The sequence below is a fragment of the Oryzias latipes genome, chromosome 20 (assembly GCF_002234675.1).
Source record: "Oryzias latipes chromosome 20, ASM223467v1".
Taxonomy (NCBI): domain Eukaryota; kingdom Metazoa; phylum Chordata; class Actinopteri; order Beloniformes; family Adrianichthyidae; genus Oryzias; species Oryzias latipes.
The window spans coordinates 20652735-20680663 of NC_019878.2; the positions used below are offsets into that span (position 1 = coordinate 20652735).

The 27929-nt window shown below is 41.3% G+C and overlaps 2 protein-coding genes across 6 annotated transcripts; one reads left to right on the plus strand and one right to left on the minus strand.

Annotated features, from left to right (window-relative positions):
• The first annotated feature begins 815 nt into the window (after nucleotides 1-815).
• Nucleotides 816-11948, plus strand: LOC101163696 (RP1, axonemal microtubule associated). Its single transcript, XM_011489023.3, has 4 exons — nucleotides 816-921; nucleotides 3327-3977; nucleotides 4345-4501; nucleotides 4915-11948. Exons 2-4 carry the CDS (start codon nucleotides 3336-3338, stop codon nucleotides 11325-11327), a joined length of 7212 nt encoding a protein of 2403 aa, XP_011487325.1. The 5' UTR covers nucleotides 816-921; nucleotides 3327-3335; the 3' UTR covers nucleotides 11328-11948.
• A 395-nt stretch (nucleotides 11949-12343) lies between these two features.
• On the minus strand, nucleotides 12344-26851 carry LOC101163936. Of its 5 annotated transcripts, none has more exons than XM_023949889.1 (11): nucleotides 26784-26851; nucleotides 21054-26148; nucleotides 16830-20756; nucleotides 16655-16748; nucleotides 16515-16575; nucleotides 16334-16442; nucleotides 16086-16217; nucleotides 14050-14139; nucleotides 13834-13977; nucleotides 13582-13766; nucleotides 12344-13500 (listed from the first exon to the last, which is right to left on the minus strand). In XM_023949889.1, exons 2-11 carry the CDS (start codon nucleotides 26145-26147, stop codon nucleotides 13332-13334), a joined length of 10005 nt encoding a protein of 3334 aa, XP_023805657.1. In that variant the 5' UTR covers nucleotide 26148; nucleotides 26784-26851; the 3' UTR covers nucleotides 12344-13331. The 5 variants fall into 5 exon arrangements, with proteins under 5 accessions (XP_023805657.1, XP_023805656.1, XP_023805654.1 ...); XM_023949888.1 differs by having other exon boundaries at nucleotides 16830-20474; nucleotides 20757-26148; XM_023949886.1 differs by having other exon boundaries at nucleotides 16655-16745; nucleotides 16830-26148.
• Between the last annotated feature and the right edge of the window lie 1078 nt (nucleotides 26852-27929).

Sequence of the window (27929 nt, forward strand, 5' to 3'; positions counted from 1 at the left end):
TTGCCTACGCAATGATAGTTTTTCATAATTTTGGCTAAAATTGTTATAATCATATTGAAAAAACAACTGGGAACGCTTTAAAAAATAGATCAAAAGAGGATTGGAGTAGGTCTTTAAACACACTACATCCCTATTACAATTCAATTTATTTATGTATTTATATATATTTACTATAGCAATGGTCGTCTCAATGGGCGTCTCTACTGCTGTGCAGTTCAGCCTAAAACAATTTTAAATCCCAATTTAATGTGCGGAATCAATCATTTATCTACATTTCAACTTGCAATTTCGTCCTTGTTGTAGATAGCTTCGTATCCCTCTCAATGTAAAGAAAAGCTCTTCCCAGTGGGTCCTGACCACTGAGAGCCCCTTAATCCCAATTATCTAAAGAGGTGCTTAATAAGATTACAGCTGGTTGGAAATTGCATGTGGACTCCAATGTCTCCGCTGCTGTTACTGATAAAAAAATAAAAAGAAACTGCTTACATTTTTTACACAGATCTATTCAAGAAAATACAGAATAACAAAAGAAAAAGGAAACATTTGCAAGAACTTTAAACGTTAGTTTTTTTTTTGAATTGGCAGTTGAATTTTATAGAAAAAAAAGTGCTTCTGGACCATTTTAAGGCTTTATTGAATAACGGAAAAATAAAAACAAAGAAAGGTCGCTTTTGTTTCTTCACTCACCATATATTAGCTCCATATGCATGTGTGTGACATCTTTCTGGAGAGGATTTTAAGCTTTGCACCTGCAGGGAGGATTACCTCTGAGCAAAGATTAAGCAAATTACCAGTGATGGTGTCTCCTGAAATAAACTGTTATTGTCCAGTTAGCTCAACCGCAGTCATGATGTAGAGCACAGAAGACCCGGTCATGGATCTATCAGGAAAACTTTGGTATTTTTTGGGAAGCCTCAAAAGGTAGGTTCCTTTGGAAGTGGATTTTTTGGCCTAAGAGCTTGCGTGTTTTTCTCATCATATTACAGCTGGTTCCAATTTTACTCTCAAACAACTGATTAAAAAAATGTACTGAATGTTTTTTGTTTATTATTGTATAAGAAAGGAAGTTTTTTTGGGTTTTTGGAGAGGTGATTCTCTTTATCACTTCTCAACACTACTGTTTTAATGTGAAGAGATAAAAAGTTTTGCTACAAATTAGGTCTATACATGTTTTTTTTTTAATGAAACAGAATTTTTACAGTATAAAATGACTTTTTTTTAAAGACTTTAGCTACCTAGCTTTGTAAACTAGAATAAAAATGTCTATTTGTTCTTAATGAAATTTACATTAAAAATGTAATTCGGTAATTGAAATGGTTTTCTTAATGGGTGGTTTGCGTGAGGTAGGTCATATGACCTGATGACCCGTGTTTAACAAAGTAAACAACATATGTTGCATGACGTCACCTGACTGTTTATCAGAAATCCCGTGACTTACCTTCAGCACCATGTAAGGACTTAAAAAAATGCACAAATACATTATACTCCCCCAAAAAGTGCTTGGTAAACTGCAAAAAACAGAATCTTAAGAAAAAATGTAAATTGTCTTATCTTCTTTATTTATTTTCTGCAGAACAAATAATCTTATCAGGAACGATTTTCAATAGCAAAACAATCTAAGTTTCAGAAAACATGTCTTATGACCATTTTTTTTTACCCCATAGGCAGTTTATTTAAAGAAAATGTGCCAATGTGGTAAGAATGTAGGCCGAGGTGACTTTACAATGTTAATGGCCCACCTGACCTGGGTTTGGGGGTTCCTGCCTCAGCTGAATTGCTTCAGACTATATAGCACCTTTAAACTTAATGAACTTTTAAAAGTTTGGGGGTGTAGAAGTCTTGTGTGGAGCAACATTTATGTTCTGTGATTGGGAGTAACTTGGACTCTGCACTTTTGGATTGGTTCCCCCAAAGATCGGTCAGCCAAGAACGACTGGCCCTGTGGTCCTTAGCCACCTTGTGTCCTGTGGTGTGGGAGTGCTGTGCCTCTTGTTTTGCTCCATTGACTGTATATGAGAACTAGACTGATTGACCTCTCCCCCCTGGCGTTCAAAACAGGAAGTACCTGCTGGCTCCAAGAAGACAAAATCCCATCGAAACAGCTATTACTCAGTTTTAATATGTTAGAGTAACCATTATTGCTCTGATACCCTTTTTAACATGTTCTTGCTAATCTTTTCTTTATGATATTATGTATTGCAAGTTATTCAATTTACAAACGGACCAATCACATGCCTCAATAAAAGTATGGGGTGGCCCCCCGTGTCCAGCGTTCAAAACTTATGACAGATTTCACCACTTTCAGTTCTAGAGGTGTGGACAAACTCACATGATTGGCGAGAGTGATTGCTGTAGAAAAAATGGCTCCATCCAATCCAGACTAATCACTGCATACCAACGACATCTGGCTACAACATGGCATTGTCCATATTGCAAAAAAATAAAAACCAATTGAATTGATTTCATTACGTTGGAGCCGGAAGTGAACCATTTTCTTTGGCTGTCCAGCTCTCATATATAGTCATGGCTGCCACATGCATTCTTGCACCTCTTCCCAAATCTTGGTGATGTTTTGTTATCTGATGGCTCCAACTCAACAACACCAGCTGGGATTCCTCCTTTAAAAGTGGCTGCAGTCACATGTTGGATTCAATTGAGTTTGAGGTCAAAAGTTACTTTGACTCTGCTTTTTTTTTTTTATAACTATTTTGGTCTGATGTTGGCTGACACAACCCACTAATAAGCACAGGAATACAAAAAAAAAAATTCAGCTAGATTGAATTTTATATATTTGACCAGTTATGGCCGTGCCAGCACTTGGATTTATCTCCTTACATATTTGCATACATAAGAAGAGAAAAAAGTAGATAACAGTCTGTGGTGGTTGCTCCACAACTGTAGTTTTTTTCAATTCCGCATTGATTTTTGATGTTTTGCAATATTGATTAGGCATACTTTGAACATTTCCTTTAAAACCAGCAGGTCATCGTGACCTATAAACATTCTTTCCCTGCAAAAAGAATTTGGATGGGTCAAAGATCACCAAGTTACTGTTGAGACAGAAACAAAAGAGAAAAAAGTCAACAAAAAAAGCAAACTCAAGCAAAATGCTAATTGTTTCTTGTTTGTGCAAGGAAAGGGATTTTATTGCTGCAGCACCAAAACCTTCTGTCAACAGTTACGTTTATTGCAACGGTTCAGGAAGGGGGGGGGGGTAAAGAATGACAGGAGTCACTGAGTTTTTCTTTAACTGGAAAACAAACAAGATCGGGTCAAAGCTGCATATGTTTCCTAACCTGTTCTTCATTTTCTCCCCTTACATATAGTCTGCAAAGATGAATGAAACAGGGCAACGAAAAAGTCTCCCGGACCACTCTTCAGGGAGTGGCCACACCTTTGACACCCCACGCCAACCATCTGTCGTCGACCCCATCATATCCAAACGGGTCTGTTTCTACAAAAGTGGAGATCCTCAGTTCAATGGCCTGCGCATCGTCATCAACAACCGCACCTTCAAAACCTTTGAGGCTCTCCTAGACAGTCTGTCTAAAAAGGTTCCGTTGCCGTTCGGGGTGAGAAACATCACCACTCCTCGGGGAGTTCATGGTATCCACACTTTGGAAGACTTTGAAGACGGGAAGTCATACATCTGCTCAGATAGCCGCAAAGTGAAGCCCATCAACCTGGCACTGGCTCGAAAGAAACTGCCACCTTGGTATCATGCTAGACCTGTTAGCTCTCGTCGCCAGACCGTGCAGCAGGCAAGGCTTTTCCCAGGCCGGGGCATCAACAGGCAGGAGGCCATAGCTGTGCGAACACCCAAGAAGCTTGTGGTTTTTCGGAATGGAGACCCCTCTGTCAGACACACCGTTGTTCTTCACAAAAAGACAACACCCAGCTATGAGTCTATCCTGGACTACATCTCAGAGCTGATGCAGTTCCATGTGGTCAAACTATATACTCCGGATGGAAGACGGGTGAGTGTGCAGAACCCAAACGCCACTAATTTTACAAGAGTTTTTGTACAGGAATCATTATTAGCCCATATTTTAGTAGCTTGAAGCTCACATGAAATGACAATCAATTGAGAAGAGAAAGTGTTAAGCTCCTTTGCAATCCTAATGTGCTATAAAGGCTTTATGAAAGGCTGCAAATACGAGCAGTTAGTTCAAGATCCACTTTGAATTCAGAGCCTGCTGATGTTGGAATATGCAATTTTATCAATAAACAAGTTCATCCCAAACACACGTTTTTACAAGTTTGTAGGACAAACCTTGTTTGAAATATCTTCAAAACAAACCACTTTTTCAAAGTCCTAATCTGTTTTTTCCTGTGTTTTTTCAGGTTGATGGTGTTCTAGGTTTGATCATGTGCTCTGGCACTGTGGTGGCTGTAGGAAGGGAGCCTTTCAGGCCGGCTGTGTACAGTGGAAAGAAATCACCATTTCCTCCAAGGAGGCCGAACAACAGAACAGGCAACAGAAGCCAAAAGGCTCTTAACCGTACGTTAACATCAAATTTTCTTGGTTTTATGAAGTAATTAAAAATTAACCATTTAACTATCTTTTTTTAAGAACATATTTTGGGTTGATTGTGTTAATGTCTGCCTTGAAGTATAAGTCTTTCAATGTGTCTACAGTAATCTATCAGGTAGGTCTCAAGGGATAAAGCTTGAGAAAGTGCTGAGGCAATAATGTGATGCATAATACTGTAGATGACCTACATGCACTGTCTGCAGTCCTGCCTAGTGCTTTTCATTATGAGCAGCAAGTAGTTCTTCTATCTGTCTAACTTTTGTTGCTTCTCTCTTTTGTGCTCATTCATGCTTCTTTGGGGATTCGTCTCAATCATCGCAAACAACTTTGGGCCTTTCCTCTACATCTTTAAACCTTTTTGGAAACGTGTTTGTTTGAAGAAAAAGGGAAAAATAAGTCGCTATCTTCTTCTCTGAAATCAAGAAACTTCTCAACGTCATCCAAGAGATACATAGTTCATCAGATCCACAACAGCATTGCAGAGAGCTCATACTGTCCAGCAAGTGACCCGGCAAAATCAGTGGAGTTGGAGTCTAACTGCATCCTGGAGTCTGCAGCAGAGACGGAGGGTAATTCCTCTCTTGCAGATGAATCTGAAAGACAAGACGGCTTGGTGCCCAGTGATGACAACATCGAGAAGTCCTTTCGGGTGAACCAGGATGGTAGCATGACAGTGGAGATGAAGGTGAGGCTGACAATTAAAGAAGAGGAAACAATTCACTGGACAACAACCCTGAAGCGCTCAAATGTAGCCGATCAACTTCAGGAGGCAGAGGCAGAGCCAGAGCTCTGCTCTGACAAAGCAGATTCACTGGGTTTACCAAGTGCTGTTGACTGCCTGGAAACCTTCTACAAAGACAAAACTACAGAAAGCAACAATGAAAATGGACCATCACTGAGCAACGGAGCTTTCAGCAGCAGCAACAAAGAAGAGGATGACACAAAGAACCACACAGACGTAGTTTCCTCATGGAGAGCACCAACACCAGGACTCAAAAAAGTAAGCAAACAACACACATCTGTAGAAAGCACCACATCTGTAACACCAGACGGGATTCAAGAAGAAATAGCAGGCTCTTATTCCTACCAAGAGAGAACAGAAAATGGAACAGTCATGCAGCAGTACTGCATGGTGAAAGAGAGCAGCACAAAACCAGTGCCCAAACCGAGGAGGCGTGGCTCAGTTGATGTCAACAGCAGGAATATTTCGGAAACCACAGCATCTAAAAGGACTGGAATTCTGCTAACTGAATCCAGTGAAGAGGAGATCACCGAAACTGTCCTTCACATATGTGAACAGCAGGCCTGTCAGGACAACTATCTTGCTAATGTTTGCATCCCAGCAGCTGGATTTTTTCTCAACCGACCAGCAACTCCAGAAAAAAGGCAGCTCTCCTCAAATAATGACTTTAAACATGAACTGTTAATGCCCAGAACCGACTCTGAGTCAACTTGGAAAGATGAGAAACAATTATATACATCAAGATCCCATTTGGCACCACTGAAGATGCAAGGTACTAAAAAAATACAATTCCATAAGTCCTCAAGGGACAATGGACAACAAAAAGAGGTCAGTAAAAACACAAAGGTTTCCTCAAAACCTACTAAGATCAAGAAACCCCTTCTCACTCGAGCAAAGAAGCAAAAACAGAATTCTGCCATATCTCGCAAAAAAGCAAAAACCTTCTCCAGCGCTGGTTCCCTTAAACGAATTTATGGAAAGAATATGAAGTCTGTAAAAAGTATGAAAAAAATTAAAAAGAGAAAACAAAGCGGAGAAAAATATTTTACCAGAGAGCACCTACAGGAGTCAGATGGCACTATAAGAACTGTTGGTAGAGACTCAAATATACCATTACTGGTTAAAGGAAAGATTAGTGCAAAGGTTTCTTTTGATACCAACAGTGTTTCTCTTTCGGAGGTTACCAAACCAAGAGGAGTACTGCGGCACCAGACATCAACGCATATGGAGAAAAGGAGCGAAAAGGAGTCACATGACATCAACAAAAGCAAAATTTTACCTGCTTTTAATTCCTCTAGCTCAGTTACTGGACAGTATGTAGAGACCTGGCTTGAAAAATCTTATCCAAGTCCACTATCAAACCCAACTCAGGAAAGTATCCTGAACACAAATGGCAGCTTGAGAGAGAAATCTGAAAAGATTAACGATTTTGTTATTGCCGCAATGCAGGAGAGAGCGTTAGAAATTCAAACATATGGAGCTTCTGAACCCTTGCAGGAAAGTGTGAAGGCAACTCCTGTCCAAATGAAAGTTCAATCTTTCGAAAAGAAATCAAATGCTTTAACTCCAAATCCACACAAGCCACTTGCAAATGGAATCTGCTCTGAAAAAAGTCCACAAAGAACTGAGGCCTTAACAGAAACAACAGAGGGTGACATGGACGAATATGCTATTCCTTCCTATATACTTTCAATGGAACTCCCTCCTCCACCACCTGAATTTCTCAATACTGATGAGTCGTCAGCAGCCAGTACCCCTTTATACAGGCTTTCATCCACAAGTAGTCAAACATCAGATCCTTTTCAATCATCTTTGACTCCAATGTCACCAATTGACAACACAACAGACAAACCAGGAGGATCTCAGACCAACATTCCCTCAACACCGAAGGAGACACAACAGTCCAAAACTTCTGTCAAAAGAGCTCCTTTGGTCAGTAATGTGTCTCTTGAGAGAAAATTGTCTCTAAGGAAGGCACGTCTGGATGAAAACTCACTAGATAATCATGCCACAGCAGAGACAACCCTACTACCACCCCCCTTGAACACTTGGGATGGTTCACAACATGAGATCTTATCATCAGGAACAGGCAAAGACCAGCTAGAGGAAACCCTGAAATCAGTTGTGAACCAAATATGCACTCAATCAGTTTGCACTTCTCCTTCTCCAGCCAGTTCAGCATCCTACGAGAGAAAGTCATCAGCCAGCGTTTCATCAAGTGAAGCATCAGTGTCACAGAGTATTACAAACCAAACTTTGGAGAAAAAAGCCAAACTGAAAAGTAGCCCGTCACCAGAGAGAAAACCTCAACAAAAGAAGGATCAGAACAACTCTCCCAAACTACTGCCAGTCCACAGCCACTCTATGAAAAAAACTTTTATACCAAATATTGGTAAAGATAAACATGCAACGCGTAACATTAGTCTCTCCCCTGAAAGAAAGCCTTATAAAACAAAAGTTCAGCTGACGCCCTCTGTACGCTCTCAGTCTCTGGATGTGGCATCACCACCTGTTAAGCACAAAACAAGTAAAAAGTTGAATTCAAGAAACTTATCCTTGGACAATCCAGCAGATCCAAAGAGTACGAATCAAGACAAAACATCACCACCAAGAAAAAACCATCAGGCCTCACAGTCAATTCTACCACGAGCTGGAGCTGAAAATGCTGCTCTGAGCAGTGAATTTTCAACAGCAGATCGAGATAAATCTGAGACAAACAGGCAAACGATTCAACAATCACTAAATACTGCAAAACAGCCAAACATGAAACCCGTTCTTGAGAAATTATGTTACTCAATAAAGTCAATTAGACAAATGACTCAAAACAAGCGCCCATCGTGTCTGGAAAAATCAAACAGCTTGCCGGACTTCTCCTCTCATGTAGCATCAACCTTTGGCTCGTCCTCCAAAGCTCTCCTGGCATTCCTGTCTGTCATGACCCTGAAGGAAGGTCTAACGAGCCTAAATCTTAATGAGCTGAATGCAAACAATGTCAGCTGTGCAGAAGCTTTAAGGATGATTGATTCTCTCAGAGAAATAGCTAGCATTGAAGATTCCCACCGACTGAAAACCACTCTGTCCGTTCTACAGCAGTCAGCCTCTAAAGAGCTCTTGAAAAGCTGGAGGGGCTTTCAGGAACTTGAAAACCAGTGCAAAAGTCGCAGCTCAACACCTGCAGAGCAGGAGTTTGTAAATGAGACTAGTCTTGAACACAACTGTGCCGTTGAAGGAAATGCAATTGATGAGATCATGGGCAACTTGGACATTCCTACAGAGCTCAAGGAAGAGTTGGCTTCTCTTTCCGATGGAGAAAGAAGTGAGAGCAACAATGAAGGAGAAATAAGTGCCAGGACTGCAGCAACACTGGAGACGACACCCAACAGTGGGAGTCAGGACAACTGCACTGGTGTTGTCGTACAGGAGGTTGTGCCTCAGAGTGATGAAGCTTTGATTGATGTGAAGTCTATCATCAAAAAATTCTCAGATAACCACAAGCCAAAACAACAACTTACAGAGTCAGTGAAGCGAAGACCAAATGGGCAGAAAACCACCAACAGCGGTAAAAACGGTCTTGATTCTGTGAACGAACTCCAAGCAACTAAACCAAGTTTCTCACAAATACCTGAACAAAGGCAGCTATGCAGTTTGTCACCAACTGATCTGGAACCAAGCAGAGGTGTAGGACATCAAGACAGTACAGAACAGATGAAGGAATCCAAAGATATGAAATTTAAGGAAGAAGGGACAAGAATAACCAAAGAGGTGATCAGCCAAACACACTGTTTTACAATGGAGGAGCAAGGCGGAGTAAAAAGGCAGCTAAAGAGTAAACAGCCCGTCACTGAGAATTTATTTCCCCAAAATGACCAAACAGATGAGGAAGGACAGAAGATGCTAAGGGCCAATAAAGATTCAAACCAAAAAGAGAGCTCCAAGCAAAGGTCAGCGAAAGCTGTTGCATACCAGATGCTGAAACATGAGAGTAGTGGAGGTGAAAATCTGGCCAACGCTGAGACTGAAAAACAATTTATGCCCAATTCCTCTGTTGACCTTATAATTAGAAGTAAGAAAAGTACAGAAGGTGGTTCAGCTTGTGAAAGTCAGGCTTCAGAACGGCAACAGCACGTTCAAACTAGCTGTATGGGGCTCAGCATAAGTACTGACGAGAGTGCAGGCAACTCAGAGGCAGAGGAGTCATCTTCAGAGGAAGAGCGACCAGCGTCTGACTTAAAAAAACTGCAGGTCATTGTTGAGGAACATTCTTCTGGTAATGAGGAAGAGGAGGAAGAGCTCATTTGCAATCCTCCCAAGGTTGAGGTGCAAGCAAAAAAAAGTAAGGAGTTAGAAGCTTTGATTGAAGAGGCAGAAGAAGACCAGGAAAGCTCTGGAGAAGAGGTTGCAATAACCTGTCAGCCAAAAGGTCAAAATAATCTTAGAGCAGATTTGAGAGGAGATCGGGATTTATACATCATAGAAGACAAGGGCAGTCTAACATTATCTGACAGTGTAGGAAAAGGTTTCCAATTTAATAAAGATGATGACAGTGGGAATGATCACAGCAGTTGTGAAGAACTGGGAGAAGAGGAGCTACACAAGACCCAAGGCCATCATATTAATAGCTCAGCTGAAGAAGAAATAAGTTATTTTGAGAAAGAATCCAGCTCAGAGGAGGAACAAACCAACATTGACATCCACGTAGAAGAAAGCTGTGTAGAACATGAAAAACCTTCTGGAGTGGAAGTAAAAGCAGAAGGCCCACAAGTTTCTGAAACATTCAAACAGAATTCGGCAGAAATCAAAACCCAAACAGTTGCAGAAAGAGTAATTCTTCTAGAAAAGCAGGTTGCTGAAGCACAGAAAGCAATGTCCACTCCGTGTTGCACCATCAGACATTTCTCACAGAGAAAAAGCCATCTCGAATCAGACGGTGAAGGTTCTCCTTCTCAGTCACCCTCTTCAGAGCTGGTTCTGTGTACCCGATCAGCTCCTCAGTCGTCGCTGTCTTTCAGCTACGACTCCAGTGGAGTCATAACCATGGAGCCCGAAGGAAGCAGGGTCCGATCCATCAGGGAGATGTTCCTCGCAAGGAGCAACACTGATATCCAGCAAAGACGTTTCCAGAGCCAAAACTCGTCTGAGCTATCTGAGTTAAGAGCAGAGACATCATGCAGTGGTGGCTACCAATCCCAGACCACGAGTGATGTGTCCAGCGGTGAAGATGACTCGGCACGGAAATCCATCACCAGAGGCTTTGTGAGGAGAACCATTGAAAGGCTTTATGGAAATAAAGACGCCAGCGCAGAGGAACCAAGCGACAGACCTCCATCTGAGCCAAACCAGGAAAAAAAGGAACAGTCGAGCATCTTCTCTCCTTTCCACGCAGCGCGTTCCAAAGCAATGTCTGAGCTTTCCTACTTCAGTTCTACAAAAGCACTAGACGCCTTCAGCGAAGCCACGAGATGCATCGCTTTCAACGCACAAGTGGTGCCTGGAGACAGTTTTTCTACTGACTACAGCCCCTTGCGCGTCAAAGAGAACACAATGATTAGAAAGTCTGCTTCAGATCCAGTTGGAATAAACAAATCCTTTAAAAATGCAACGCATGAAGAAAGATTGCAAAAAGACACAGAGGAGGATGCACCATATTCTCTTTTTTCCTCTCAACCAGAAATAGAAGACAAAACAAAGTCACAACCAACAAAGTGTACCTATTTCTCCTTGCCCCATGCCAGTGACTCAGATATTTGTCAGGATGACCTGAGCACGGCGAGCAAGAGCAGCATGACAGGGGACGGCATCACAGAAGCAAAGGGTGCTTCAGAAGGAACCAAAACGTGGACAGAGAGGAACGGCATGCTGCCTGGTGTCGGCATCACAGACTTTAAGATGATGGATAATAAAGTACACCCTCTAGTAGAGCACTCGCCTGAAGGTGAGGTCGTGGTTGTGCAGCCGAGGAAAGGTCAGGGGATTGTTAACAGAAGGCTCCAAGAACCTGACGTGTTGGACTTACTGTATAACTTTTGCGGAGAGCATTGTCCTTTATTGTGAAAGCTTATGATTCATTTATTTTTAAACTTTCTAACCTAAACGTGTTAATTATTGGCCTAGAGTTGAATACATTTGATGTGGTGCCAACATGTTTAAGCTCGCCTTGCAAAGTTGAATCATTAATACTTAAAAAAAATGCCTAATCTGCATAATATTGTTTTAAGCACTATATACAAAGAGCTTGTAAATTTAAGCTTTAGGAATTAAAGAAAAAAAAAATCACCTTGATTGTGCCATGCACACTTCAGAGCAGCTCTCTTTCTACATAGTTTGCCTGTCCAACTAGCAGGCTGCTGCAGCATTAAGGTAATCTCTTAAACCCTTTAACCTGCTCAGGTCCTCGCAGATGTCAGGCAAAAAAGCCAATCCTGGCTGAGGGAGCTGTTTAGCTCATGGTTTACATCTCCAGTGGCTCTGGAATTAAGATAAAAGTTATGCAGCTATATTGCAATGTGAAGAAATGTATGTAGCCACTAGAGGTTATTTAAATAAAAGTGTAAATAAAAAACGTATGAATCATTTCCTATTAGAAATATCTGTTTTGAAGGTTTTACAAAGAGGCAGCTGTAATGTTTTGGTTCTTTTAAATGGATCTGTATCAATAAAAGTATGTTTACATTTTCTTTGTGCATTTTTTGAATCTCGGGTGAAAATCAAAGACTGTGTGAAGACACTTCAACAAGCAGACCTTTTCTCTTCCTGATTTGGGACGGAGCCGTTTTCTCCGTCTCTGTTTGAGGAAGTATTGGTGTTTTTCTTAGGTTGTTTTGTTTCTCAGTAGTTGTCATTGAACTGGCCTGTGTTGTGACAGGAGTGTTGAGGAATGCATGCTGAAATGTGGGGGGGGGCACACGCCGAGTTTACATCTGCAGCGACAAAGACAAGCACAGTCCCACAATGTTTCTTCACGGGTATTTAAAATAGTAAAGTCTGTTTTTTTTTTTTTTTCATAAAGGAAGAAAAAAGAAAATACTAACCACTAGATGGTGCTGTTGATCAATGTCACAAAACCCAGAGGCCGAAAAAAAGAGTTTTATTTAAATAAATATTTACATAACAGCTTTGTATGAATCAAATTAGTTTTCTTACACAACACATCTCTTAAAAGCAGCTAATTTATAAAGAAGAAGAAAAAAACAACGATACTGCCGATCAATAAGAGTTATTGATTTTGGGCACACAATTATACGACCCCAAAACTGTTTAATATTCACCATCACGGACTATACCGTTAAACACGTGTGCCTTCAAACCTCTTCCTTAAAAAAATCTGGTTACAGTATGCATAAATCTACATAATTATTTCATATAAATTTTAATTTGTTACTAAAAAATAAGATGATTCGTTTAACTAAAGGAATATAAAGTTTTTATACTGTTTACAGGCAAAAGTGTTAAAAATAAAAGCATTCAGACAGAGAAAAACAAAAAAACCACCAGTCATACATTAAAGGCTACAGCCCCCTCCTGAAACGGGTTAGGTATATGGCTCGGCTTGGAGAGCAACGTTTCAGGTGTGGTGATGACACGATGAATGCCCTAATAACAACTCACAACTCTTAGCGCAAACTGTTGTGTTTTTGTGGCTGTTAGGCAACAAAACACACAATTCAGTTGACGGGATTTAAATTCCAGTGCTACAAACAAAAAAATACTAAAAATATTGGTTTTATGCAGGTTGCTGAGTCAAAACCATAATATGCTTTTTTGTTTCTATTGCTGTCAGGTCATGCATGTAAACTAAAGTTTTTAAAAAAATAACCAGTTTGCCTTAAATTGGTTATAAAATTATATACGGGGAAAGATTAAAGGGTGAATTCAAAGCATTTTTCCAACAATTCCTGTTGTTTTCATCCTGAGATTTGAGCCGATGACAGACCTCACTGAGGAGTTATTTACAGCATGTGTTGTTTTTACACACAGAGGAGGCTTAGTGTTGGACACTGCTTGTAGAGAGGATGAGAGGTGTTACTGGTGAGTTAAATCCAGGGCTTCCACTGACCGTCATACCTTATGGGTTTTGGGTTGGGAGAAACGTGTCCCGCTCACAAAGTTGTAAACTAAAAACTGAGAAGTGCCAAAATAATTTGTGGCAAAGAGTTTTCCGTCGGGAGTGGGGTCCGAGAAGGCAATCTCATCCTTGCTCAGGTAGGAGCCAAAAATGAAATTATTCCTGCATGAATAGGAACAAGAAAAAGGGATTAATGGTCTTTTTATGTATTTTCGGGCTCAAATTCCTCATACGCGGACTGACCTGAGACACTCCAGCATTCGCGAGGCGATGCCCTGCCGTCTCATCATGCTGACCACCCAGATGCGACTGATGCCACATATGGCGGGCTCCGGCGTAGTGGAGCAGCACCACGCTCTCTGGCGCTCAAACATCACCTTCTCCCCCTCAGAGCCCTCAGGAGGGCCCTCCTCAATCACCCTGAAACCCTGAGAGCAGACAAATGCTGCAATAAACCCAAACACAAGAAAGTCCCACAGCTCTGCAGCCTCATACCTCCTGGATGTGCTCCGCTATGAGACATCCAGCCACTTTCTTGTCAACAGAGATGAAGAGGAACGTTTTGGTCTGAGAGGGACACTTCATCTCCACCTGCTGGAAGCCCAGGTCATTGTCCACCATCTCCCGAATTTCTTCAACCTGTGAGAAGCAGAAAGAACTCTTCAGACGACTGTATTCAGATTTATTAGAAAAGGTTCTCCGTAAACTGACCTTCTTTAGAGCATATTTAGGATCATCGGGTAGGACCAGGATGATCTTGCCATCAGGGTATTCTGCCAGAATCCTCTCTTTCTTCCATCCCTGAGGTTAAAGTCAAACATTTATTTAAACTCTTGAAATAATAATAATTCTGCAATGATCAAATGTGTATTATTTAATTATTTCATAGTTGAGGTCTACCTATGATGAAAATTACAGGCCTCTCTCATCATTTTAAGTGGGAGAACTTGCACAATTGGTGGCTGACTTGCAATTTCGTTTTGCGGTTGTACCAAGTGTGACTGTACAATGACAATAAAGCTTTATCTTATCTTATCTTATCTTGACTAAATACTTTTTTGGAAAAACTGTTCTTAGCAACAATTTACAATAAAAGATTCTCATTCTGATTATATGCCTTACAACCATGAATAACATCTCTAGTTTTAATTAAAAAAAAAAAGTTATCACTTTAAATTACATAAGCTGAAGTCTAATGATCATAAATAAACATTTGTCAGTATTTTCTAAAATAAAACAATACAATAGGGCTGGGTTTAACACCAGTTGATTAATTAACTCCTTCATGCATTATGACATTAATTTACAAGGTACCAATTCAATCCAAGACTTAATTTAACGTCACCTTGAATATTTTTATATAACTGCAAATCAATTCAGGCATGAAGGGGTTAATATTGAGTCACTCTTTAGTTTAAAACAAATCATTAGGTGCATTTACATGGACATAGGTAATCGGAAAGAATGCGTGATCGGAAGAAAAAGGTGTCGTGTAAACACGCCGTTCGGAATAGTCTGCCCAGATCAGACTCGTTCAGAGCAACATTTCTTTCCGATGGAGATAGGTGGGTTATGCCGATTGTTGATCCAATCGTTGTTCATGTAAACGGTTCATTCCGATCGTGTGTCACTACTGCTGTGGTTTGACGTCATGCACAGACGATATTTCGTCCCAGAGAAAGCTTTGGAGCTCAAACAGGACCGACCGGCTGCTCTGCGCCGCTCCACCCTCCCCTCTCTTACACCCCTCATGAAGGGGGTGCGGGGGAGGAGCGCTTTGTGCACCATGACGTCTGGACACTGCGCGGTCCGGGCTTGGGGTGCCGGAGGACCGAGCTAACTGTGTCTTTGAGTAAAGCAGTCGGACTTATAACTTTGCGTTTGAGGGATAAGAAGGATGCTTTGTTACGTGTGCGTTTTGTTGTTTTGTTATGTGTGGGAGACTTCGGACTGCGATCCGTCCCACCACTCTGGGTTAGCGGCTGCCGGACTTAGGAGAACTGTGTGCCCGAGCAGAGAACGGGCCACCAGCACACACACACTGGCTTTGGGGCGGTGTGTGTGAGCTTTTCAAAGCAGAAATGCTGCTCAGTCCTTAGAAACCGCTCAAACAATCACATGGATTTGTGCTTCCAGTCGTGTCCCGACAAAATAAAGGCTGATGATGTTATTCCCACATATTTACGTGCAGCCAGGATGCAGATCGCAGCATTTCCCGCATGGATTTTGTGTTCATCAAACAAGGCTAATGTTAGCGCGTGTTAACCTTCTCATAACACTGGCTTCTTCCAGCTCTGTTATTCCACAAAAAAAAAGCACTGACCACACGGATTAAAAATAAAATGAGTGAACAGGCGCTCCATAATATTCATAACATTAATAAAATCCCATTTAGAAGATCATTTCGTATATTACCGAGCTGCTGCATAAATGTATATAAAAAGTTTTTCTGATCCAATGAACACGGTTGGATTTTATCCGACCATTGATACGATCGAGATATTTTGCACATGTAACCGCGGCTAGTGGTTTGTCAAACACATTTAAAGTAATTCTTAAATTTTATATTAGTTTTTGTAGTAAATTATCCTTTTTTAATGATAACGTTTTCACCTTTTTCAATTGTTGTGAACTCGATTTTTGTAACTAAATAAAATCGGTTTTAATAAAGTAAAAAAAAAATCAAATCAAATAAAAACCTTTAAGATGACCCCAAGCTGTGCAACACAGATGTAATGTTTTCTCACCACATATTTGATAGCGCTGACGAACTGGTTATGAAAAAGCAAATGCTGGGATTCATCCTCAGCATTGGCAGCAGAGTAGAGCATCCCACACACGCTGCAGGCCACTGGTCCAAAGTGCTTCTGTCCTGCATCCTTTGAGCCGAGAGACGACAACAGATCACATTTTTATGTGCCTCAAATAAACAACTTCACTAAACTGCTACTACACTTCCATGGAAACGCTCTGAAAATGAAAATAATTCACTCACAATGACCGTCTGAGTGTTGTCTTTGTCAGCCTCCTTTATTTTCTTGACTTCTCTTTGGAGACGAGCATCCGAGAGTGGGGTTGCATCATCCTGGGGCTTCGTTACGCTGCTGGGATTCAGACACATTAACAAAAGTTTCGCTTCCTAAAGGGGAAAGTAAGAAGCAATTAAAAAGTCCTACTTCTCTTGGACAGGCTTTTGCGATTCGTTTCCCAGCATCTTGATTTTTTCTGCCTTATTTTCTAAAGAGGGATTAAAGTAATGTTAAAAGCTGGATGGTTTATATATTTAGTGATGTGAAATTAAAAAAATGAAACCTGCCTCCAGGTTTTTCTTCATCCTGTGTGTTGTTTGACACTTCCGAGTCTTTTGCAGGTACAAGGGAGGAGGCAGAGGAAGAAGCACTCGCTGTCTGCTGTACATAAAAAAAGAGGAGATATAATAAATACATTTGCCAAACAGAGACACACTATGGAATAAATAATTGTCCAGTCACCTTGGTTTTGTCATCTTCCTGCGAAGGGGGACTGGAGGATTTCTGAGGCACTGAAGCGACAGCAAGCTTTGTCCTGCATGTGGCTGAAACAGCTACTGCTGGAGGAGACGGCTTGACCTGGGTAACACTGGAACCTGCTTTCTGGGAATGTGGGGTGGCAGAAGCAACTGCTTTAGGTTGTCCCGGAGCTAGAACGAGTTTGGATTGTGGAGCAGCAGGAGATGGAGTGCTGGCAGAAGGTGCAGACTTTGGTAAAACGGAACTTGTAGCTTTTGATGGCATACGAGCTTGAGCTTCAACGGTAGACTTTGGCTGTCCAGGAGCCTGAGCTTTGAGATTTGCTCGACTGACAGGTTGTGATGAGACTATGGGTTTTAACTGTGGTTTAGATGATGATGCCGGGTTTGACTGGTGGCTGGGATGAGGGGGCCGGACAGGCAGATTCTGCTTTGTCAAAGGAGCTAGCAGCTGGTCGTCATCATCCAGTTCAAAATCATCTGGAGAATACTTGGGTCTGGGTCGATATGGCTTGTACTCGATTTCCAGTTTTGGCTTTTGAGAATTAAGTCCGTTGGGCATGGGAGGAGGCAGTGCTGGGAGGCTCCTTTTGGCCGCTGACCGGGTAACTTTGGGGGCAGGTCCTGGTGCAGCAGCGCCTTTAGTGGCTTGAGCTTTGCTTTGCCTTGTAGTCATGCGGGTTTCAGTAACAGGACAATCGCTTTTGGCAGTTTCTGCCTTTACAGGAACACCTTTTGTGGCGTCTGATTGAATGGGGTCAGTTTTGGTGACTTCTGTTTTAACTGGTTTGACTTTGGCAGTTTCTGTTGTTGACGGTTCAGTTTTGACAGGTGTTGCTTTCGCTGGTTCTTCTTTTGGAGTGTGAGCCTTGGAAACTTCTGCCACTGTTGGAGCAGGTTTGCTCGCCGTAGCAGGACTGGTTGAAGATGTTTTTGATGGTGAAGCTGCAGGTGGAGGACTTGCTGCAACGGTAATTGCTGGAAACAAAGAGGCGGCAGAAAACTGCGCTTGCCAATCCATGCCTGAAAACATCTGGTTTGCTTGGTCGGATTTGAGTTTTTTCACACGCGCCCAGGACATTTTCTCCCTCTGGAGTTCCACCTGCCTCAGTCTTTGATATCGAGTGAGCTTCTTTTTCTCGTGAGCTTTCAGCGGCACTGAAACCTGCGAGATGAAAAAGCGTCTCTTCGAAGGCTCCGCTGGAGGCTTGGTTTGGATTGAGGATTGAGCAACAGATGCTTCTGATCTTTGTGAGACAGGTGCTTCAGCTCTTACTGCTGCAGGTGCTTCTGCGTTTTGAGAGACAGGAACTTCAACACTTTGCGTTTCAGCTGCTTCTTGGCTTGGCAGCTCAGATGCAGAGGCCCCTTCTGGTCCAGCAGGGGTAACAACATTACCCAAATCTGTATCTTGTGGGTTGGCAGATGGAGGGATTTTCTTGGTTGCTTCGGTCTTGGCAGCAGCAGCTGCAGCCGCTGCAGCAGCCAGTTTTTCCTCCTCTATCCTCTTCAGTAACATGCTGTCTGTGGCAATGTCCTCTGCGATTTCCTCACAAAGCGCTAAAAGATTCAGCTGCTGTCTGTTTGCAGATCTCTTAGACTCTGCAGCTCTCTGTTCAGCCAGAGCTGCGAGACGGGCTTTGGTTCTTGCTTGCGTATTCATTTCTTGTTTCTTGGGTTTCTCCACCTCCGGTCCCTTTTTTCCTCCATCAGTCTTTTCGACAGCACCGATTTTTTCGCATATTTTTTCTTTCAACTTCTTTGGAAGAACCTCAGGTTCCTGTGGCTTCACAATAATTGAAATGTCATTGTCTTCTTCGTTGTCTTCTGCCACTGTAATCTCACGACCAATCTCTATATCCTCCAGAATCTGGACTTCCTGTAGATCAGTACGACCTTCTGCTGGCTCCGTCACAACAGCACTGCTGTCTTCATTTGTGAGCTGAGCTTGAGACTCTGTTATCATCCTGTCTGCCTTACCAAGTGATGGTTGCTGGTCACAACCTTCAAGAATGACTGTTTTTGTCTCCTGATCAGCAACTTCACCTACGGCGATTCCATCTACACACTCTCCAGATGGTGGAACTTCAAAGAACAGTCTTTGCTCTGAATCATTCAAAATACTCTGATTTGCTGTTTCATCAACCAAAACGCCATCCTGGCAGTCCTCCTTTGACAGTGAAGCCGACAGACCAGATTCAGCTGCAGCCTGAGTGACGATGTCAAACTGAATTTCACTTTCCGGGACGGGCTCTAAGATCACAAACTCTTCGGCGGGATCTGTTCCGGTAACTTCAGTTTGAGCTGGATTTAACGTCACTGATATTTCTGCGGCCTCCTGCGCTCCAGGATCCACCTCCAGCTGCTCAGATAACTCTGCAGCAGAATTCAGAGAGCCATTTGCTTGACTTTGACTTTCCTGTTTTTCTTGTGCATTTTTAGCATCTGTCATGCAGATGTTGTCGCTGGAGCTGATGGCTGATAGTTGTTTCATGTCTGCAGTGGTAGTACTATGTTCTAATTGTGATTGTGGAACACATTGTGGATCGTTGACTGCTTCCATTGCATTGAGTTCATGAGTATTAGAGATACAAATCTCTTCTTCAACAGTTTTCTTGTCCTCTGTGATATGATCTTCAGTATTTGTGATGTCTGGATTACCAGAACATTTTGAGAAATCTCCTTCAAGGTGGTTGTTCTCTGCGTTCTGTAGGTCCAGTAAAGAAATTCCTCCATGCAACTCTGCTGTTGTACAAATCTCCTCTCCGATACTCTCTGGACTACTAATGGGTTCGTACACGACCTGGTTTTCATGATGCTCAAATTCAGATTGATTCAAACTCTTAATAGGCTCCTCCAGTACTTGAACAACAGTGTCATCTTGTTGCTCAGAAATAAAAATAATCATTTCATTGCTCTGAGTTCCAGCTCCTTTAGCATTAGTGTTGGTCTCAATCTTTTGGTTTCCCGTTTCCTTCTCCATTTCAGAATCCGCACTTTCCATTAGCAAACTAGTAACACAGACTTTCTCTTTAACATCCTCAACGACAGCTTCTGTCTGTCTCACAATTCCTTCTTCTTCCAGCTCAACAACAGGCTGCGTTTTCTGATTTTCAACTGATGTCGCCACAGCTTCATTGCTGATGTTCTCTACCAAAAGGCTTTGGTGTTCTACCAAACCTCCTGGAAGGCCAGGCCCCTCTGGTGCCAGAGTATCTTCAGAATTAGCATTCATCTCAGAGTAACATTCGGATTTACCCTCGCTTGGATGAACAATGACATCCTGGCTTCCCTGGTTCAGCATCACCTCATCAAATTTCTCATCAAAATTCTCCTCGGCTGTCACTGATGTTTTCATTTCCAATTCTTCATGAGTCTGAGAAGCAACAGTAGCACCAACAACAGGCTGCGTTTTCTGATTTTCAACTGATGTCTCCACAGCTTCGTTGCTGATGTCCTCTACCAAAAGGCTTTGGTGTTCTACCAAACCTCCCGGAAGGCAAGGCCCCTCTGGTGCCAGAGTATCTTCAGAATTAGCATTCATCTCAGAGTAACATTCGGATTTACCCTCGCTTGGATGAACAATGACCTCCTGGCTTCCCTGGTTCTGCATCACCTCATCAAATTTCTCGGCTGTCACTGATGTTTTCATTTCCAATTCTTCATGAGTCTGAGAAGCAACAGTAGCACCAACAACAGGCTGCGTTTTCTGATTTTCAACTGATATCTCCACAGCTCCGTTGCTCATGTCCTCTACCAAAAGGCTTTGGTGTTCTACCAAACCTCCCGGAAGGCAAGGCCCCTCTGATGCCAGAGTATCTTCAGAATTAGCATTCATCTCAGAATCACATTCAGATTTACCCTCACTTAGCTGATTAATGACCTCCTGGCTTTCCTGGTTCTGCATCACCTCATCAAAATTCTCCTCGGCTGTCACTGATGTTTTCATTTCCAATTCTTCATGAGTTTCAGAAGCAACAGTAGCGCCAACAACAGGCTGCGTTTTCTGATTTTCGAATGATGTCTCCACAGCTTCGTTGCTGATGTCCTCTACCAAAAGGCTTTGGTGTTCTACCAAACCTCCAGGAAGGCAAGGCCTTTCGGATGCCAGTGTATCTTCAAAATTAGCATTTATCTCAGAATCACATTCAGATTTACCCTCACTTAGTTGATCAATGACCTCCTGGCTTTCCTGGTTCTGCATCACCTCATCAAATGTCTTGTCAAAATTCTCCTCGGCTGTCACTGATGTTTTCATTTCTAATTCTTCATGAGTTTCAGAAGCAACAGTAGCGTCAACATCAACAGTAAAAGAAGAATTTTTTAGTTCCTCAGAGTATGAGGTGAACTCACTAATCTCCTGAATTTCTGTCTCTGCTTTTAATGTTGGTTTGTAAATCTCTGCTGTTTCTGTTTGGATTTCCATTTCGTTTGCAGAAGAGCAAACATATTCTTCATCCGTTTTATTTTCCTGATAATCAATTGAGGGACTCCTTGGAAATTCTTCTGTTTGAGACGCATCTTGCGTCGGCTCTGTCACTTTCGGGTTTTCAACTTCTTCCATTTTGTTTGAATTTTCTGACACTGCGACGACCTGGGCAACTTCGCTATTCTCTTGTCTTGTTTTGTCTTGCACCACTTTCTCAAATATATTTGAAATTTTCTCTGGTGATACTACAGGTTGTGTTTGCATATTAATGTTTTGTTCAAACTTGTCAACAGTTTTGTATTCTTCAAGTGACTCATTGATATTTTTGTTAGATTCAGCCGAGTGGGGCCCTTTTAAAAATTTCCAGATTTTTCCAGATACATTCATGTCAGGCTGAGTGACTTTCAGTTGCTCCTCGACTTGCGGTTCAGTTTGAGGCGTAAAAAGTGTTTTGGACTGATCTTCCATTTTGAGTTGAGGCTCTGCTGAAGTCACAAACTGCAGATCTAAGTTTGGATCATTAACATCTTGACACATTTGGTCTTGCATTTCCACAGTGGACACATCTGAAACTTGCTCTGAGATCTCTGCAGTCTGTGTTTCTGCTTGCTTTGAAATCTCTTCAGGTTGTGGGTGCATACTTATGTTCTTTTCAAACTCTGCAATAGTGTTGTATTCTTTAAGTGATTCATTGATATTTTTGTTAGATTCAGTTGAGTTGGCCCCCTTAAAAAATTTCCAGATTTTTCCAGATGGATCCATTTCAGGTTGACTGTTTCTCAAGCACTCCTCGACTTGTGTTTCAGTTTGAAGTGGTAAATGTGGTTGGGGTTGATCTTTCATTCTGGGTTGAGGTTCTGCTGAAGTCACAAGCTGGGGATCTACGTTTAGATCTTTAACATCTTGACACATTTGGTCTTGCATTTCCATAGCAGACACATTTGAAACTTGTTCTGAGGTCTCTGCAGTATCTGTTTGCTTTGAAATGTCTGGTATTTCTGGTTCATTTGACATCTCAATAACGCAAACAGATTCTTCAATTGGTTTGTTTTCATTTGGGACATACTCATTTGTAGTAATACTTGAACTTTCATGGACTATTACTGACTCAGAATCTGTTTTTGGTTCATCAACGTTGGGGATGCTTTGTGTTTCTCCAGCAGGGACGCCGGAAACTTGCTCTGGTGTTAATGTGGACTCCATATCTGCTTCTTTTTGACTGTTATCATAATGCATTTCCACTGTAGGTAAAACTTCCGAACTCTCTGATGTAGAGGGGATCTGTATTTGCATTTTAACTGTATCCTCTTGCAAAACTAGAGATCCCGTGTGTGATGGGTCTCCATCGTTTTGAAAGTTATTATCTGAATCTTCATACACTGTTTCGGCCATTTTATAAGTCATGTGGTCACACACTTCCTGAATTTGCTCACATTGTATTTCTAGCACAGATCTTTGGAAGGCCGCTGGTGTCTGGGTTTCATTTTCTTCCACAGAAGATGGATTTGAAACCTCCTCTGTTTCAAACCAACTTACAGTCTTGTGCTCTATAATATCCACATCATGTTCAACAGTTTTGTGATCTTCAACCTTATGATCCTCAAAAAATTCCCTTGGCATGTCTGTGAGTCCACTCCCCATTTGGTGTTGTGCGTCCATCGCTGGTACTGAGCTGCAGACCTCCACTGACGAGGTTGCGGTCTGTACATCAGCTTCTATTTGACAGGCAGCATTTGCACAAACTTCTCTTGCATTGTCCTCCCCATCTTTATAAGTATCATTTAGATTTTCTGCTGTGGGTTCACTGACCTCCTGGTTTGTCTGAGAGTGGGTATCCACACTTGGCCCCCCAGTACAGGTATGAGATGAAGCTGTAGTCTGTGGATCCACATCCATTTCATCCTCAGCAGCAGGAAAACAATTAGCATTGTTATTTATCCCATCATTTGCATTTTCCAGATCTTTAAGAACTGCATCAGTCATGTCAGCGGTTTCCTCAAAGGCTTGATGGTCTTTTTCCAGATTCCTGTTGGAAATCTCAAACATTGCTTCAGTCTGGGTATGTGAGACTAACTGACCCACAGTATCAGTAACAACTTCAGCATCTTCACTGCTTTCATGGTTTTCCTTTTCCTGCTGTTTCAGAGGTTTCTCAGAAATGTCTGAGGGAGGTTTGCTCACTTCCTCGTTCACCTGTACGTCTGGGTCCACTGACTGTATCAAATTAAAACTCGTTTCTGGTGCGGCATCCGTCTTCACATCCAATAATATTTGACTTTCACCAGAAGCAACACCTTCAGCATCTTCGCTGCTTTCACTGTTTTCCTTTTCCTGCTGTTTCAGAGGTTTCTCAGAAATGTCTGAGGGAGGTTTGGTCACTTCCTCGTTCACCTGTACGTCTGGGTCCACTGTCTGTATCAAATTAAAACTCGTTTCTGGTGCGGCATCAGTCTTCACATCCAATAATATTTGACTTTCACCAGAAGCAACACCTTCAGCATCTTCGCTGCTTTCACTGTTTTCCTTTTCCTGCTGTTTCAGAGGTTTCTCAGAAATGTCTGAGGGAGGTTTGGTCACTTCCTCGTTCACCTGTATGTCTGGGTCCACTGTCTGTGTCACATTAAAACTCGTTTCTGGTGCAGCATCAGTCTTCACATCCAAGAATATTTTACTTTCACCAGAAGCAACACCTTCAGCATCTTCGGTGCTGTCACAAATTACAGTGTTCAGATTTTTTTGAGTATCTGGAGGCAGATCACTAGCTTGCTTATCCAGAATTTGTACCTCTACTTCTGGATTACAAGTCTTGCTTGCTACAGCCGACTCAGTTTCCATTTTATGTTGGAACTGAATTAGAATTTTAGCAGAAACCCCGTGTTGACTGACCTCCTGGTCTTCCTGCTTTTGAAGTCCAACTAAAGGTCCTGTAGTTAAGACTTCAGAGCTTGCTAAAGTCTCCATTTCCATTTTGTTTTTACCCTCAAGTCCATCACCATAATCCGAGTTTGTTGCATCTTTGTTTTGAATCACTGGACAATTTTCCAATATGTCATCCTCATTACAATTTTCCAGTAGGTTTGTAGCAGATTCACATGTATCCTCGCTTTCAGTTTGTACTAAAACATTTAGATTAGATGAATAACATTTGATCTGGCTATCAAGTACAGAAGCACTCTCAACACATCTGTCTTTTTCCATGCCTGTGCCTGCAGAATTTTCAATAGATGTCTGTCTTATGTCACCAGATAGTTGATGATTTTCTTCATGCTGTACATCTTTTGCATGGAGATCCAGATCTTCTGGAGCAATAGAAGTTTGCCCACAAACATCCTCACAGTTTGGTATAGCAGAGCTCCCAGCAGTCACAGTGTCATAAGTCCATTGTACTTTAACCAAAGGTTCAGTATTAGTTGCAGTTTGAAAAGAATCTAATCCATCTTTGTTGCTTTCTTCTAATTCTTTCTCAGATTTTGCAGAAAAAATGTCTTCTTTTTCACACAAAGTGACACCTGTAGCTGGCACCTGGTCTTGTCTGCTTGCAGAACTTAATTCCCCTTTTAAAGATTTCTGAATCTTTAGATCTGTCTGAATCTCTGCTGGTAGATTTTCCACAGTCTGACAATCCGGTTTTCCATTATCAATAAAGCCCTGTTCTGGGGCAAAGTTTGTTTTCATTGATGGTGCTTCACATAGTTTATAGTCCTTGTCGCCTTCAAAAGTGCTAACTATTTTGGTAGCTTCTGACAACTCATGTTCACTCTCCGTAACTTTAGATTGTGTTTCATCTCCTCCAGAAACAAACTGTGTGTGCAAAGGAGTCTGACTTCCCAAATAGCAATCAGACTTCTCTTTTTCATTTTTCTGTTCTGTGCTAACACAACTTGAAGTGCTCTCTGTACCCACACGTCTTAGGATTTCTTGAGATGGTACTAGTGGCTTATATTTATCTTCAGGGAATTTGATGGATTCTGCATCAACTTTCTTTTCATATTCCTCCTCCTCAGATGTGGCCGATCTATTGGAATCCACTAGTTCTCCAGAGGATGCTGGTGTTTCATTACTAATTATGAGATTTTGTTTCCCATTGTTCTCTAATTCCACAGATACACTTACTTCAGCTGCTGATTCACATGTTGTGTTCTCATTACTGCTCCCTTCTTGTAAAACTGAGGCATCTAGTGACACCTTTTGTGATACATCCCCTGAAATGTCTTGCCTCTCTGGGTCAGTGAAAGCTTCAGCAGATTTTGTTTCATCCGTCTGATCTTGGCATTGAAGAGAGGAGGTTTCAGAAAATTTACCATAATTGTGATCTATCTGTACAGGGTAAATATTTCCATCGAGTAAACTCTGGCTCGACTCCTGTGGACCAGACGACGACTCGTCAGCCAGACGCTTAGCTTTGACCTTGTTGGAATATTTTTTGATGCATCGCGACTTGTCATCACTATCCCTTGCTCTGAAGAAGTCAACTTTGCTGCCATCACTACTTAATTCGTCTTCAGACTCCGTGGAGGCAGTTCGCTTTAACGGAGCTTTGGAATTTGCGTTCAGTGAGGGAGTTTCACCACACGAGGAGGCACTTGTGGCTATCAAGAGCTTGGCTTTTCTGACAGGTGGGTCTGATGTTTTGCTGAAATCTTTTGGAGGGGAATTTTGCTTACATATCTTTGTTGGTTTATTTTCCCCTTCCATCGAAGACGAGCGTTTTTTCTTAGTCCGGGGTTCCACTGTCTTTTCTCGCATATTTCCCGTTTTGGAGGAATCTGTAGCTGTTGTGGCCTTGCACGGCAGATCTTCGTTATCCTCATCCAACTTCTTTATCTTGGGCTGAGAATCGGGGGGAGATGCGTCTCTCTTTGGGGCAGGCATTCTGTGAACAATTTTGATCAACAAATTACAAGATAAATACAAGATGACATCACACAAGTAAAGCATTCCTGCAGAGGCTTCACAACCATCCTAGTAGTTGTATTTTTCTCACACCCTGCAGGCTTTTTTCTGCTTTTAAAACAAAAACAAGCACAAATTATGATGCAATTTAAATGGCAATCACCTAAAAAAATAGAACAAATGCTCAATAAAACAGCGCATTTTGTACGACTGTCTATATAAAATAACTGTTTCCCGTTTTTTCTGCACCCCACAGCGTTAGCTAACATAAACAGAAATGGGAGTTTAAAAAAAAAAGGCGGAGATCGGGACTCACGATGTAAAATATGCATTCCGCTACTTGTTCCCAGACTAAAAGAGTTAATTATTTAGCTTCCCAAAAGCTGGTCATAAACACTAACATCAGAGAATGTTGACAGAAATAGTCATAAGGCTAAAAGCTACACGAGAGCGATTAGCGGGCTAGCTAATGCTAGCTGCTGCCAACTCGCAGCAAACGAGCGACACTTGGGGCTTAACTCAACCTAAAGAGCAGGCAAACGATCCACAAAGCGGGCCCCGCCAACCCAATACAAACCAGGAACCCAAGCTGCAGCGTTCACCCATGAAACTCACTTTGATGTTTTCTTTTTCAACAACAGCTGTGTTTTTCCCCCTTCCTGTGAATAAAAAATAACTGTACTTCCGGAGGACAGCGGAGGAAATGACGTAACAGCGCTAGACACAAAATCACAGATTGATCGAGATTTAAATGAGAAAATAATAGTTTCATATACTTTAAACAATTACCTATTGTAGTTTTGATAATACAGTTAATTTAATAACTCAAACCAAATTTCATTTATTTTGTTTTATTACTGAATTTCATTATTTTTTATAACACTTCCCTATTGAGTTTTTTTCTCTCATTTAACTTTTATTTTGTTTACCATTTTTTTAACTTGCAATTTCGTATTCACATCTCTTGCTATAAATTTTTGTGCTGAAACTTTTTGATCAATGCTGTGTTTTCCATGCACTTGTCTATAGTTTATGTAAAAGTGTTTATTACATTAAAAACAAAAAAAATGAATAAAGATTGATGTTTTTTTAGAACTTTAATAATAAGTTTGATGCATGCTTACATCTACGATGGCCTGTTCATTTAAAAAGAATGTAAATGTTATTAGACAAAGCGCATAAACAATTATACAATAATAAAAACAATATTTAGATTATTTTTTTCTGGAATATATTTAAATGTTAAGCAACTAAATGCTTTTTAAAGCGGTTAGAAACAGAAGAAGATTTTCTTTTGGTTTTGACAAAGATGGATATGATCAAGAATGAGTGCCAAAGAATATCATATGCAGATAGATGTTCAAGAAATAAATTTGGAAAAAAATCAGAAGAAACTGGTGTCAAAACTGACTCTACTGCTGTACCAATTTTATTCAGTCATTTAAAGGTCTGGTACCATCAAAGGACCAATAATGTTTTTATAAATTAAAATAAAATGTGTCTCCATTTAGCAGGTTAAAAACCTTTTGTACACATTTTTGTGGTGAGAGAAGAAAGCCTGGTGACATTCATAACTTCTTTGTATAATTTGCAGGAGAAAAAAAAATAAGTCATTGACTTCCCAATACTTAACTTTGCAAATCAAGGTCTTTCAACTCAATGTAGAACACCAATTGAAAAATGTCTTAGAAACCTTGTATGACACAGTTATTTCAGAATTAAGTTGTATTAAGGCAGAGGTACATTGAAAAAGACCACAGA